The sequence below is a fragment of the Equus przewalskii genome, chromosome 6 (genome assembly GCF_037783145.1).
Source record: "Equus przewalskii isolate Varuska chromosome 6, EquPr2, whole genome shotgun sequence".
Taxonomy (NCBI): Eukaryota; Metazoa; Chordata; class Mammalia; order Perissodactyla; family Equidae; genus Equus; species Equus przewalskii.
In genome coordinates this window covers 79,845,991-79,861,887 of record NC_091836.1, presented here as the reverse complement: position 1 = coordinate 79,861,887, position 15,897 = coordinate 79,845,991, and the positions used below count along the sequence as shown (strand labels likewise).

The window sequence follows — 15,897 nt, the reverse complement described above, 5'->3', positions numbered from 1 at the left end:
TCTCCCCAAGATTAGCTAAATCCTATTCAAGTAGGGCCTCGCTTGGTGTTAGTGACCACTCATTCTTCCCTAAAATTAGGAGTCACCCCTTGGGTCCACCACATACTGGTAAAAAAGGCACCCATGGGGGCTGGCCCCGTGGCCGAGTGGTTAAGTTCACGCGCTCTGCTGCAGGCAGCCCAGTGTTTAGTTGGTTCGAATCCTGGGTGCCGACATGGCACTGCTCATCAAACCACGCTGAGGCAGCGTCCCACATGCCACAACTAGAAGGACCCACAACGAAGAGTATACAACTATGTACTGGGGGGCTTTGGGGAGAAAAAGGAAAAAAATAAAATCTTAAAAAAAAAACAAGGCACCCATGCCTGAACATCAAAAGAGATCATCACAGACGATTGATGACGCTGAGTTTTCCTGTGAACCACTCTCTGATTTGAAACTCTGGTTTGGTGACACCATAAAAATAAGTAAATCCCAATGACCTGTCAACCTACTCCCGTAAAAATACTGGGGGTTGCATTCATTATAGCCTTATTAATAGTTTTAACCCTTCCATTCACCTGCGCCCTGCCTGGGACACCTGAGTACTTTGGTTGTTCTCATATGACTCACTCCTACTCCCGGTAGGCACATTAAAAGTTAGAATGGCTGGATTACTGTGCAGTGTTATAGATAGCTATATAGTCATTGGTGCTTTGTGTTCTTTGGTCGCATCATGGCAGACCGGGGAGGAATCTGTGCCTTTGCTAATACGTCTTGCTGTTTCTATGTTAACACTAGTGGTGAAGCCGGGTACCTGAGGGTTACTGTAGATATTCAATAAGTACATGATTGCGTTTTGACCTTGTTATAAATCTTCTCAATTTGCTGTTTTCTTGTTTAGCTTGAGGGGTGACTTGGGTCTCCAGGATTTGTGAGTTTTTTTACAGAAAAAAGAGAATGCCTCCAGGGAGGTTGCAATCACCAAATGGCCAGCCTCCAGCAACTATTGCAGAATGCCCAGGGGCTTATCAGGAGTGACCCCTTTGTTCTCTGAACCTCCTCCTGCCAAGCCCCTTAGCTCTATAAACACGCCCTGCTTTTCACTCTGGGGAAGGTGTGAACCCATGCTCCCGCCTTCCTGTCTTGGCCAACTCGAATGGGACCGTTCTCTACCTCCAAGCACCAGTGTCTCAGTGTTTGGCTCGCTGCACATCAGGCACACAGATTTGACATTAAGAAGTTTGGTGTCAGTGGCACCATAAAAGAAAGTGCAACCAGGTTACTGGAAGAGGCCACTTGGCCAATAGAAAAGAGCCAGCCAGACCTCACAGAAAAATCTGGAATAGAATCAAACAAGCCCTTCCCAGCTTAACTTGGTTCCTCGCACACTTGAGCCTCTTAATGGCTATCCTTCTTCTCGTGCTCTTTGGACCCTACATATTTCATTGTCTGGTACAGTTAGTGACTAAATGCATTAAAGCTATAAAGTTACAGAAGGTTGTGACACGAGGATATGAGCCAATATCTGGTGACCCACAAACCTACCTAAAGTTAGCTGGGGAAAACTGTGCTCCTCCACCAGTCCCCATGACAGCGCCCATGCTCAGCAGGAAGCAGTTACAGAAGATGTACCTTCACCCGTGACCCTCAAGAATGAGGAGCAGGATAAAACTACAGGAGGGATTTTTGTCACCAACTAACCTGCCTGAGTAACTCATAAGAGGTTTTGAAAGCATTTAACTGTTTCTCAAAGTTGTTTTTCAGTTATGTTAAGAGATGAAATCACCAACTGCCCTGAGCCGGTCCAAACCCCACGGCAAGACTGATGCCTGAGCAGACAGGCTAAGTGTCCAAAACTTACCTTCGCTTCACTTGAATGTTAAGATCTCCGCCCTAGGAGGAGCTTAAGCCTTATTAGCACAACATGCAATGTACATGAGTGTGTTTTTAAACCACGCCTGTGCGAGTTTATACCCACCTCTACATGGAGTATGAAACTTCCCTTTTGAATATTCATTCCCCATCCGGAATAAAAAGCACCTGTCTTCTTTTGCTCGGGGATCCATGGCTTTGGAAGTGATTCTCTGTGGTCTCATTTCCTGCAAAAAAAAAAAATTGTACTTTGTGTGACAACTACTTCTGGTGAAGGCTTTGATTTCAACTCACCAAGAAGCAAACTCACTTTGGTTTGGTAACAATCCCACGCTAGGTTGATTACAGTGGCTCTTATAATGTCTTGAAATCAGGTAGTATAAGTCCCTCAACTTTTTTTTTTGATCAAGTTTTGGCTACTCTCCGTCTTCTGCACTTGCACATAAATTTTAGAATCACCTTGGTAATTTCCACAGAAAGAATCTGCTTTGATTTTTATTGATCTTGCTTTAAATCCACAAATCAATTCAGAGGTAAATGACATCTTAAAAATATTGAATCTTCTGATCCATGAACATGATATATGTCTGTATTTAGATCTTCAATTTCTCTCACAAGGTTTTGTACTTTTCAGTTCATATGTCTTTCACATATTTGGTCAAATTTATCCCTAAGTATTTCTTTCTCTCTTTCTTTCTTTCTTTTTTGCTGCTAAATAGTGTTTTTAAGATTTCCATGTTCAATTGTTCATTGCTAGAATAAAGAAATATAACTGATTTTTGTACATTGACTCTGTATCCTGCAACTTTGCTAAACTCATTTACTTGTTCTAGTAGGTTTTTTTTTTTTTTTTTGTAGTATTCCATATTATTTTTGTCTGCAACTACAGTGGTATTTCTTCCTTTCCAATCTGGAAGCCTTTTATTTCTTTGTCTTGTTTTATTGCACTGACTAGAATCTCCAAAACTATACTATTTGATCGAAGGCAAGTTTTGCAGAGAAATATTCCTGATGCCCAGGCCTAGATTAGGCTCAACTATTGTACCGTGTTGAACTTAGATTTTTTTTAATTTACTAAATCATTATTTATACTTCATTATTAGGCTCTCAGTTTTTCCAGCATTCAAATATTCATTAAATGTTCAAATATTGAACAACTATTGCATGCCAGACTCTGTGCTGGTTGTCAGGGAGACAATCCTCAGCACACTCTCCATATGGTAAAAAAAACAAAAGGAGTACACAGACAGACATGGACTTTGCCCTGATCAAGTCTTAGCATCTCATGGAGGCAGTTTAGAACAAGAGTTAACAGCACAGGCTCCAGGTTCAGTCAGCTTGGGTTTGAATCTGGCTCTGCTCCTTAGTGGTTGGTCAACCTTAGAAAACTTAATTGCCTTTCCTAAATCTGTAAAATGAGGGTATTAGTAATATCTACCTCCTAGGATTGCTGTGAGGGTTACATGAATTAACACCTTAAAGTGCTTAGAACATGGCTTGCATAGTAAATGGTCAATAAATACTATTAGAGGGCAGGAGTCGTTCTGCACAGGGTACATCTACAAACGGACTGAGGAAGGATGGGTGTGGAAACATTAACAAGCGTAAGAAGCAGTTTACTTTAGCTGCTAAGCATAGAGTGTCAGCCATACCTCGTTTAAACCCTTGCTCTGCTGCTTTCTGGCTGTACAACTTTGAGCGAACTACTTAAACAAGAGCAAACTCAAGTGCCTTGCATCTTATCTGGCACACAACAGATGCTTAATGGATAAGCACTTATTGACTATGGACGTTCTGCAAAGCCATCATATCGCCAACATGTGTTCATAATAAGAGCTGCCATTTATTAGGGCTTACCATTTCGGACCCTGTGCTAGTTACTTTCCATATATTCTCTTTCATGCTTCTTAACCTAGCTTGGTGACCATAATCGGCCCCACTTCATGGTAAAGAAACGAGATGATCTCTACGTAGCTACGACCAGTGTGAGGTTGGAGGCCTAAGTGGCGGCTTGGAATCCAGCCCTTGACCAAACCGGGGCTCGCACTGGGTCCTTTGTCACCAGCTGGGCCCTGGACAGCCCGCTCGGGAGATGGCGCCAGGAGCCGGCAGTCGGCCAGGCTGTACCACCCCAGGCAGCCCCTGCCTCCAGGAGCTGCCAGGCGAGGCCTCTCCCGCCGCCACTTGGGCACGGCCCCCTCCTTCGCTCTCACGGGCCTGGGGGCTCCGGCCTCGAAGGTCTCCCGAGAAGCGGTGCCAGCGAGTCGAAGCAGAGCTCTGGGGAGGAAGGGTGGCACCGTCTCCAGGCAACGCGCTGGGGGCAGGGCTTCTGCGTCAGCGACGCGCGACCGGGGCGCCGACCGAGCCGCCGCCGCCGCCTGCAGGTCTGAGCGGCGGGCTGGGGCGGCGCCGCGGCCGCCGGAAGCGCGATGCCTTGAACTTGGGTGAGCTGCGCAGGCTGTCCTTCCGCCGCTTGTCTTCCTAGTTGCTCCACGACCCTCGGGCTGGAGCAGAAACGCCGGCCAGGCCTGACTGCCCGCCGGCCTTCAGTGGGGAGACGGGCCGGGCCCCGCCGCGCTCTCTAGGCCTCGGCTGAGGGAGCGGGGCTGGCTTGGGAGGCGTTTCCGTGGTCGCACCGTCCCCAGCCCGGTTTCCAGCGGCCGGGGGTGGAGGTGGCTGGTCCTGTCTAGGGGGTGGTTCTGGGGGCCGAGGAGAGAGTTTTTCCTCCTCGAGCCCGGAACCGCTTTTGAATGTTGCCGCCGGCGCAGTCAGGGGCCGCGGGCGCAGCTGTTGGTTCCAGGGCAGGTGCGCTCGAGGAGGGGCCGCGGCGGCGAGGGGACGGCGAGCGCGAGGCCGGCCGGAGGGGGGCCCCGCTGCGCTTAGACACCCTGCGCGCCCCCGACCCCCCGGTTGGAAACCCTTTCATGGGGCCACAGCTCGGAAAAGGCCAAGTCGATCCACGTAGCCGGCCCTGCTTTTCTGAATTCGCTTGGGCTGCTCCCCTTCCCAGAGGCTTTGCCTTGTCGAACCAGCTGGCTCGAGACCCGGCTGCCACAGAACGTTTCCTTGCTAATCATTGTAGTAGTTATTCCTGGAAAGGAAACCTTCTGGGTTAGCTTTTCAAATGACTCCTCCTGTTATTTGTGTCGCGTTGCAAAATGTGGATTTACTATTATTAGTCAAGTTTATCCCCAGCCCTTTTGTTCAGTTGCAGCGTACATCCATATTCTGACCCCGTCCTATTTCACGGTGCCAAATGATTCTGTTCTTTCCTCTGGCGTGTTTATAAAGCTGCCGTAACACTTGCCATGGTTTATAACTGTTAGATCTTCTGCATAAAGTTACTCTTTTCCACTCCCCTCCGCCCATTCTTCTTGCTCTAAAATGAACTCCATCCATTCAAAATTTCATCTGGGGCGTGACGTGCCGCGAACCAACGATCTTAAATTAGTCACCTCTATATTGAAGTCACTTCTCTAAGAAGTGATGCTTTTTTAATTCAGAACTCAAAAATAGTATGGATTTTTCTCCTTTCCTTTGATGCTGACTGGCTGTCGTTTTTAAATATTTTCTTCCAGAATATGACTGTATGTTTCCAAAATGTGTTCTTTGTCATTTGATGTAAGTGAACTTTATATTTGATGTATGTAGCCGGGCCTTCTTAGATTAAGTCTAAACACCCAACAGGCTTCCCCTTCTCCCAAAAAAGGCAGGGAAGGTCCAGAGAGAATTCTGACAAGTCTAGTTATGAAATGTATTTAGTAAACACACTGGTGCTGTCAGAAATCCATATTCTTAACCTTAATTCTTATCCTTTTGTGGTTTTTCTTTCTATAAAATTTTTTTCTGATTAGGATCTTTCATCCCAGAACAGGCACCCCAGACTCTCTAGTGACTCTGACTGGTCTAGTTGTTTCACTGTGTATCTGTTATATCTCCTGTTCATTTCTTGTCTTGCAGAACAGCTGATAATCTGTTTACAGATCTAGAGGTTGAGTAAGCAATGAGTAATAAAATAAATTATCCTTAGGGACCTCGTTTTTAGTACTTAGTTTTTATCACTGATGTTAAAGCTGACAGTGACGATAATTGATTATTATTTCAATTATAAATGTGTTTATGTAAGTAAAGAAGTTGATACAAAATTTCATGGAGAACAGGTTTCAGAGAGGTTTTCTAAATACTACAGTACTTGTGAGCTAGTCAACTTGTTCCCCTTTCAGGCTTTTCAACTTGCTTTAATCCTTTTATGAATGGATATGGTTTAAATTTTCACAGAAGTTTCTTTCTTTCTTTTTTTTTTTTTTGCTGATTACCCATGATGTAATTTTTATGTCTTTATAAAGACTATTTGAACTACAGCAATTCATTTGTTAGAAAAAGAAATAATCATGTGTATGTTACCACCCACTAGAGAATGTGGCATTTTTGGAATCCTTGATATGAGTTTCAAAATAACAATTGTTCTTTATTTAGAAAATCCTTCAAATGTTGCTTGAAAGCACATCATTATCCTTCTAGAAAGGACTGAATTATAGGTGGCACAATAGCATGAGAGCTGCTAGTTCTTTGAGAAATCTTGACCAGAGATTTATCTTTTGCTGAATTCTATGCCAGTGATTTGAAAATTGTGTTCCTATGCAATACTGCTATTCCATGATCTAGAGGGGAGTATGTTTCTAATATCAAATAGTGAATATTTCTCAATTTACTTAAACATTAATGATAAATTTTTACAATTTTGTATTTTTTATTTTAGGAATTTTTCTTAACTTCAGCTTCTCGCCAAGTTAGTACTAGTAGATGTCTGAACAAGTTAACGAGAGTCAAAAGAATACTAAGTGAATAATAAAACAATATTTACTGCATTACATAAACATTTATTGTATGCTTATGAATCTGCCAGAAAAGAGAACACAGCTGCTATGCTCAAAAAGCTTACAGAGGGGGATAGTCAAGTGACCTAACTGATGATATATGCTGTGATAGAAGAATGTGCAGAGTCACCAAAGAGGGACACTGAAAAAGCGGTGGCGAGTGACTAGAGCGTGGCCTAAACAGATTGTTTTTGTGAACACGCACTCTTGGTTGTGGTTTTATATTGCATATAGATCAGAGTCATATTTTTATGTTAAGGATTTAATATTTACCATTATTTTATGATATTCAAAATGAACTGTACATTCCAGGCTCTCGCCACTGAAGCAGGTTCAGAACCACTGTTCCAGGCTCTGTTAGTAGTCCCTAGATAGTCTTCCCGTTTAATGCAAGGAGTTAGTGATCAGGTTTCCCAGATACCAAGTGCAACTGTAGGATAACAAGTTAATATGCTGCCTCAAATTATAAACCTTATCATTCAGTTAGGGCACCAGAACAAAACAATGCAGAAACAAAAGGGACCATTTTCTAACTCAATAATAAGCAACAAGGCTTCTTTTTAAATAACTGTTTGGTAAGCACACTGGTTAAATTATCATTGCATATTTTACACTAAATATTAAGACCATGTATTTCAAAGGTTTAATTTTTTTCTTTGTTAAGTTATGGAGGTGTAATTTAAAGTTTTTGGTATGGTTGATTAGCATCTTTTATTGCATTTTGGTTGGACTGGTACAAGAAAGCTAGAGGAGATGTAAGTTTCTCCTTGGGAGTAAAATATTTGGTTAGAGGTTACCTACTAACTCCTCACCCAAGCAAAAATTCTTCTCTAAAATACTCATTGGGTGAACTACTCTTTGTTTAAATACCTCCACACTTACAATGAAAGCAAGCTCACCACATACATTATAAGACAGCCCTTAACACTTCTGGATAATTATGGATGTTGGAAATTCTTATATTGACCTGAAATCTGCCTAATTTACACTTAGTGGCCATTCTGTTTTCTTAACTACATAAAATAAATCTTACTTCCTCTTCCACGTGAAAGCTCTTCAAATGTTTGAACAAATCTATCATATTTCTTCGCATCGTTACTGAATGGTGATTATCTAGAATGAGTTGCTTTGTTTCCTTTTCTAGATCCTTAACATCTTGTGTGCTCTCCCAGATGTGTTCAGATGATGAATGCCCTTTCATCAAGTGCGACCGCGTGGAGCTGGTTACAGCACTTCATTTGGGGGCCATTACAGAGTCAGCGGGATGGGGCTTTTGCTCTCGACGTCTGCTGCTAGCAAGAGTTTAAGATTATTTTAGCATCTTTCTTGTCCCTATTTACTGTTGACCCTCTTTGACTGAAACCCTCAGACCTTTTATATTTTAACTGCTTTTAAGCCCATCTTACCCTTGTGTTTTTGTGCAGTTGGCTTTTCAAAACATATCCAAGATTTAACTTTTAGTCATGTTTGATATAGCGTATTCTGTTTCAGAAGATCGGTACCTGTGTCAGTCTTGATTCTGATATTCAGTGGGCGTTATTCATTCATTTCCATGGTAGTCATCCGCAGATCGGGCAGCCTGCAGTCTTGTCTCAAAGTCATCAATAGAAATGGCAAACAGTCTATCTCGCTGCCAGTCTTTCTCCCTTCTGCCGCTCTGCTTTAGTCACTCTGCCCAGTTTTGTTAAATTAACTCAAAGGCAGCTTGCTCTCCTGTGTTAGGCACTTTCTGTTACCTCTGCCTGGAACGTCCTCCCGTCGCCATGCCTCTACCGCTCTTCTCTGGCTGACTCTGATCTCAAGTCAAATGTTTACCGCGGACTTCTTCCCTGACACGAGACGACGTCAAGTCCCCCTTTCATAGGCTTTCGTAGCAGCTTGTTTGGCTTAGTGCCTGTCATTTTGTAATTATATATTTATTGGTGTGATTGCTGCCTCTTCCCCACTGTCTCAGATGCTCCGTGGTGTCAAGAACCGTGTTTCTTTCACTCACTGTTGTATCCCCAGAACACATCAGAGCACCAGGCACGTGGTACTTGTTGAGAGTAATTTATAAAGAGGCATGTAACACAGTGGCTCCCTAAAACCAGTCTGTAACCATGGGCTTCTGATGCTGCTTTCACACGTTTGGATTAGAACAAGAAAAATAAGGACAATGCTGTACATGGATGTATGCAGTCTATGTCAGTGTGAAGTTAATGCCTTCTTGGGAAAAACTTTTATTCTCATAATATATCCTTCTTTTTGGGTTACAAATTGTTCCTTTTTAAATTTCTGTTAAGTTTTGGGATTTTTAATTTATTTTTGGAAACTGTCCTTACTTACAATAAAAAAACACGGTTGCTTTGAGATTTTACTAGTCTGTGAAATCCAGAAATCACTAATGTCGAATACCCTAGAGACCGCCTCTAAGCTAAAATCTTTGTTTCTCTTTGGATACAGTTGCTATGAATCCATTTGACTATATTTAAGATATATAATTTTGCTTTCAGAGATTTTTTTTTAGTGGCCTGGATCTTGCTCAACCACTTTCATTTATCTCTGTAATATATTTATCATTGCCAAGTAGGCTCCAATTCAAAACAGTAATTGTTGAGTTTTTCTTTTTTAGTACAATAGTAGTTTTCGTGTATTTAATGTGAATAAAAGAATAAACCTCAAATACAGTACATAAAATTTTAATGCCCAAAGCAAATCTACATATTTATGGTTACTGAGAACTCTTATTATAAATGGTTTCATATTTTAAAGTTATATATTTTGTACTTTAGAATTATAGCTTTATTATTTTTTTGATTAAATGATGAGGCAGGTTTCCTGACAAAACTTTTCTCATAAAATTTTAACTATTTCACCTGCTTTATATGATATGAGTGTTAATTTGGTTGAGATAAAATGATAGTCTTTGATGCGTAAATAAAACGGAATTTCTTAAGTGGGAGGGATCATATTTTTTTTTAATTGTAATACATTTTTCTTTTTCTAACTTTGTTTTTTTTTAAACCGATTAGCTATGTGACTTTGTTACTTTAACCTCTCCGTGCTTGTTTCTTTAGCTATCCTGTTTCTTCATCTATAAAGTGGTTCTTATAGGGAGTTAAATGACTGAAATCGTGAATACATGTAAAGTGCTTATAAGAGTGTGTTACAAAATGGAAGTGATCAACAAATACTAGTTGCTTTTACTATTATTAGTAGTAGTGTTGGTGTTAAATAGGGATTTTCATACTCAGTTATAGAATACGTCAGCATAGATAAATACTAAAAATGTATATTATTTTCTATTCTAACCATATTCTCCATGCTTGATATTCTGATAAATCATTATTTACCAAAGGAAAACACTATCTAGAATAAACACATCCAACTCTTCTCTAGACACGATACATAGAATTATATCTTTCAAGACTTTAGAGTAAGTGGTTATTAAATAAATGTTTTGAGATTAAATTTTTAGGTCAATTCAGTAACATCGATTTATATTAATAGTAGATTATTAAAGTAGTGATCCAGCCTTTTAACTAAAATATCATCTTCATATTTAGAAAACAATTTACATAAATTTTAAGTTAACACCTAGAGGAGTTAAAAAGCACAAGAGCTGGCTTTTTTTTTTAAGCAGAAAATGTGAGGCGCTTAAATAATCTAACGTCATTTTCTTAGGTTTTTCAAAACAAAAATCTGCTTAATTTACATATATCTTACAATTAAAAATAAGTTACACATTTTTAAATAAAGTAATTCAACAACAAATATGGGTTTTTTTGTTTGTTTGTTTGTTTGTTTTGAGGAAGATTAGCCTGAGCTAACTACTGCCAATCGTCCTCTTTTTTCTGTGTCTCCCTGGAGGGAGAATTCTGTTTGACCTGGTCCCCGCTACCTCCATGCCTGGGTGCTGCCCTCTCAGGCAGCCTTCCTCTTGAATTTGCTTCCTGGACCTTGATGCCGGCTTGGGGAGCCCCTGCTGGACCCTAATGCTCAGTAACATCATCCCAGGGCTTCTATGCTCTGGATCTTGCGTACCTGGTGCCATTCCGGTCTCATCTGCAGAACTGAGCTGGGCCAGAACTCTAAAATGGCCAGATATCTGGGCAAAATTTCTAGAAGGAAGACAATGTCCCACACTGTTGTGTTAATGCCTGGTTACCCTTGCCCCTGGCACAGGCTGCCCCTCACCTGGCAGGAGTCGAGCTTCAGCAGCCAGGACTGCGTTTGTAAGTCATGCTCAGCCAGCCCCTGTCCCTGCCCGCTCCCGCGCTGTCTGCTCGAAGTCTCTCTCCCGGCTTTCATATCTCAGCCTGTTTGTTTCAGGCATGTCTCTACTTTTGGACCCTAGTTTACCTGCATCTCTGAACCCCATTCCACCATTTCAGCTCCAGGATTACAGCACGTCTATTCCCTCTTTATTTTATTTTATTTTTTAAAGAAAGATTAGCCCTGAGCTAACTGCTGCCAATCCTCCTCTTTTTGCTGAGGAAAATTGGCCCTGAGCTAACATGCATGCCCATCTTCCTCTACTTCATACGTGGGACGTTTGCCACAGCATGGCTTTTACAAGCGGTGCCATGTCCGCACCCGGGATCCGGGCCGCTGAATCGGAACGTGCGAACTTAACCGCTGCGCCACCGGGCCGGCCCCAACAACAAATGTTTTTCAGCTGGTGTAATCATATCATGATTATATATCATAGTATATCATAGTGGTTAAAAATATGAGCACCAGAATCTGAAAAACATGGGTTCAAAGTTCACTTCAACCACTTACCAACTGTTGAACTGTAGATAAATCACTTAGCTCTATCTCCTTATTTGTAAAATAGGAATATAATAAAGCCTACCTCTTAGGGCTGTTCTAAGAAATAAATGAGATAATATATGGAAAGCCCTTAGTCTGGAGTTTGACACATGGTAAGCAGTCAGGAAATGTTCTTAGAAAAATTATATAAGGTAAAGAAGCTTCCTGTTAAATACAGTCACTTAAATGCCTCCTTGTTTGTGCGCACGCACAGGCACATGATGGTTTCTGACTTGGCAAAATTAGAGAAGTTCGAGGTTCATCACTCTCCCAATAGCATAAGTGAATCTTGTTTTCTCATTTAGCTGTGTAATCTTAAAAAATAGAAATATAAATCTTTACTTTAAAAGTATTGTTGTTTAAATAAATTCCACCTTAGGCTCGTGTAAGTCTACTGAGCTCTTAAAGATATTCCTAATTTTTCTTAATTTTCTTGAAGGGATGGGTGTATTGCTGTTTTTATATTACATATTAAAGTAACTTTTCTATGTATTTGACAGAAACTATGTGAAACAACACTCTGGATTTCAAAAGACATCATTTCATCATGGGACAGCAATTTTCAGATCAGACGCAGTTGGTTCTTAACAAGTTACCAGAAAAAGTAGCAAAACATGTCACATTGGTTCGAGAAAGTGGCTCCTTAACTTATGAAGAATTTCTTGGGAGAGTAGCTGAACTTAATGATGTGTAAGTCTTGCTATTTTTCATTTTGTTTTTCCCCCTGAAGTATGCCCCATACGTCATGACTGTCTGAGAGGTAACCAGATGTTTTGATTGCTAAGACCATGTTTTCAGCAGCAGTTAGGAGATATTTATAGAGCGCCTACTATACGACTTTCTGTGTGGCTGTTTAGAAACATGTAATAGGAATAAAAGAGACGGAAGGAACTCAAAATTGAATTTTGAACATAGGCTTATAACTTTACTCCTTTTTGAAAGCACTAAAGGGATGCATAACAGAAGAGAATATGCCAATCAGTTGCTCTAGAGAAAGGATCCTAGGATAGTCAAAGGGCACTCAGGTTTCTGTACATCGACCGGTTCAGCTGGTTAATAAGGAAATCAGTCTTCTGGATCTGTTCACTGAGCCATTATTTTGCCAGAGAAATACATATATAGTAATATTTCATTTGTCATCACTGAAGAATAAAGTATTTTGTTTATTAATATTTTCTAATTAGCTAACATCTTTAAATCTCTACTTAATGCTTGAATAGATTTCTAAGATGGAATATGAATTTCTCAGCCATCTTACAGAGCACACCTAATAGAATTAGCCTTGTCTTTCTAAGTTTGTTCTTTATGATATCAATTGTAATACTGATCTGTGTAGAAGCTATTAAAACCCACAGGCCTGTGTCCCTGAATGACCCCAGATTGTTTGCTTTTAAAATCCTGCCTTGTTTGTGTGTTCTCCCCTGGTGACAGGTGAGCAGCTGTCACTTCTTTCTGTTAAGTCTCCGTCTAGCAGCACCCACACCCACCCCTCTCGCTGTCTTCCTGGGGGTATAATTATAGTTTATTCGCATTGCCTTTTAAATGAGACGTTAAAGCTTCTCTCTTTAGTCTATTCATTTTAGCTAACACTGAGGAAGGCACTCTGCTGAGGGTTGGACATTTTAACTGAGGCCTAAAATGCTTACCTAAGTATGGCAGATCCAGCTCTCCCTGAGTCTGGAGTTCTTTCCTCTATCCCACATTACCTCTCCTTAAACCCAGAAAAGGCCAAACAAAGTCACCTAGCAGTCTGGGACCACTTAGTATGTAAAAGCTTGTATTATAGTCACTATTAATAGTTTAGGGTAAGATACTCCCCAAGCTCTGTGGTGGCTGTATTGGATATGAGACATACTTGGCCATCTGGAACACGTTAGATAAAGAGAAGGAAATACAGTCTTTTTATGGACATGGCTCAGGTGTACTGTTATTAGCCAGTCGTGAAGAATAAAGAATGTCTTATTATCTTAGAAGATCATTTCTTTTAAGAACACTGGATTTTGTTCATTAAAAACAAAACAAAACCCTGTATGGATATATGAACGGATCCTGTATGGATATAAATACATAAATGCATAGAAAATAAACCAGAAAGCTACACACTGGATCTCTGTGGAGTTGTTGGAAAAAGGGGGCAGTGAAAGGAGATTTTACATTTTACTATGTGTATTTGTGTACTGTCTGATCTTTTATAATAAAAATGTAGTCATGTGTTTTTAAAATTCTAGGATTTTACTTTTTTCTTTTTCTTAGATTGTCCAAATGGTAGTATTTGAAGCATTACTTCTGGGACCATATGCTTAAGGAATAAAATTGGATTGAGAATTTGATAGTATCACAAGCATGGAATGCTTTTTTGTGTTTGTCGTTTCAACTCTTATGAAGAGTAATCAATGACATTTGCTGTCCCTTTGGAGTCTTGGAACTTACATACATAAACCTAGTCTATTCTATAAAATTTGCCTCTTGGCCTAAAGTTATTGGATAAAATGTGCTCTATGAAAGCGTCCACAAGCTAAGCTTACTGTGTAATACAGGGGTGATGATAAAGAGTATCTTCCTTTTGTTTATTTAGCACAGGACATTTCTGACTGGATTTGGTTCTTAAAACCAATTCCCATGGGTCAGATGTTGGGCATTTCACAAGTGCGGTGCTGTCTGAGAACCTTTTAAAGTTAAACCTATACAGAAGGAGCGTGGTTTGATAACTAGAAAACAGGACTGGAAACTGGCACAGCTGAGTGACTTTCACTGGCAGGCTTTGTTCCCCAGGGCTAGTAGCTTAATTTTCAATGGCTTCCATTTATTTAGCTGTAAGTCACTTAGTTGAACGTGATGTCCCCACTGGTGCTTGGAGAGAAAGGTGAATAATGATAAAAGGGAGCTGCAGTACTTAAATATGTCTTTGAACTGATTTAAATTGGCATTGATAGCATGATATTGAATTATCCTCTAAAAGTAGTATATTTTTATGTTAGAATCCTCTGGCTGTCTAAATTATAATTATTCTGCTAGGTATAGACAGTAAAGCTATATTTAAAGTGTCTCAAAATCATTTGCTTGATCCTGTCCCAAATTATCTATAAAACAGAAATTTTCAAAGAGATGTGTTAGTATTGTTGCTTAAATAAGGACTCAACCAAGAGCAAGATTTTTTTCACACTTTAAATACATCTGAGGCAATAGTCAAAATTTGGATAAGTAAAAGCAGCCATGCATTTTCTTTAAAAATCTGATTCCTCAGGGGGCTGGCCCCGTGGCCGAGTGGTTAAGTTCACGCGCTCCGCTGCAGGCGGCTCAGTGTTTCGTTGGTTCTAATCCTGGGCGCGGACATGGCACCGCTCATTAAACCATGCTGAGGCAGCATCCCACATGCCACAACTAGAAGGACCCACAATGAAGAATATACAACTATGTACCGGGGGGCTTTGGGGAGAAAAAGGAAAAAAATAAAATCATAAAAAAAAAAAAAACAAATCTGATTCCTCAGGCATGTTTTTTCTAGATGTCTTTTTTAGAAATGTAATAACCATTGAGATATAAATATAACAAAAAGAGATTTATAAATATTATTGCACTATGCCATTGACTTTAAAAATCCTTGGAAATTAAATTGTATGTTTATAATCAAAACATTCTCTAGCCATGTGTTTCAAGAATCTAATTATTATAATCATTATTATTGTTGTCTTTGTGTGTCTTCTTCAAATTTCCTTCTCTGTTGTAAAGTGTTTCTCGAAATTGATTTCATAGCTCCATTATTTCATATGATGACTTTTCTTAAAATTAACAAATATATTTGTCTCTTTTCAGAACTGCTAAAGTGGCAGCTGGCCAGGAAAAACATCTTCTCTTTGAGGTACAGCCTGGATCTGATTCCTCTGCCTTTTGGAAAGTGGTTGTAAGAGTGGTCTGTACCAAGGTGAGAGTGGCAGAGACTTCCAGCTCTGAGCTTAAGCTATTTTGGTGTTAGAACCACATTTAATAGTGTAATATATATCACTTCTCGGCCTTTCCACTAAGATCAAGTGTAGTATCTTTTCTTATCAGTTTAATAATGTAATATAATATAGTGGAAATAAATGTTAATAATTTGGTTATCATTTATTTATAAAACTATGAAAAACATAGTTTTGATACTGTTACTGCCTTCCAGGTTAACTGTTTGAATCTCACTATTGTATAATTGCCATATAGCAGAGGTTTTAATAATTATGGAAGGTGGTACCAAACTCTCATCCTTGCCATCTCCTTCTCTTTTTGGATTTTAGCTGGCTATGGAATCTTAAGGTGACACACTATCTAGCTCTCAGATGACTCTTTAAAAAGTGAAGTTGTCTTAGGAGATCATTTCTTTAAGAACACTAGGTTT

The 15,897-nt window shown here is 40.1% G+C and overlaps 1 protein-coding gene, 1 long non-coding RNA gene and 1 other non-coding gene across 4 annotated transcripts in view; 2 read left to right on the top strand and 1 right to left on the bottom strand.

Moving 5' to 3' along the window:
- The window catches only part of LOC103559920 (uncharacterized), a 72,893-nt gene extending 68,744 nt beyond the window's left edge, over positions 1–4,149 (bottom strand). The window contains exons 1-3 of one of the 2 annotated variants that reach the window (XR_011541613.1): positions 3,712–4,149; positions 2,165–2,607; positions 1,961–2,081 (exon numbers count right to left, since the gene is read on the bottom strand). This is a non-coding gene — a long non-coding RNA (uncharacterized lncRNA). The remainder of the gene's footprint in view (positions 1–1,960; positions 2,082–2,164; positions 2,608–3,711) is intronic. The other variant, XR_011541614.1, reaches the window with a different exon arrangement.
- Positions 4,006–15,897, top strand: part of RNF141 (ring finger protein 141) — a 42,616-nt gene continuing 30,724 nt past the window's right edge. Inside the window, exons 1-3 of the mRNA XM_070626354.1 lie at positions 4,006–4,298; positions 12,026–12,215; positions 15,339–15,447. Coding sequence (XP_070482455.1) covers positions 12,073–12,215; positions 15,339–15,447 — 252 coding nt within the window. The 5' untranslated portion in view covers positions 4,006–4,298; positions 12,026–12,072. The remainder of the gene's footprint in view (positions 4,299–12,025; positions 12,216–15,338; positions 15,448–15,897) is intronic.
- Positions 15,524–15,705, top strand: LOC139084361 (U2 spliceosomal RNA). Its single transcript, XR_011541709.1, has one exon. It is a non-coding gene; the product is annotated as a U2 spliceosomal RNA (small nuclear RNA).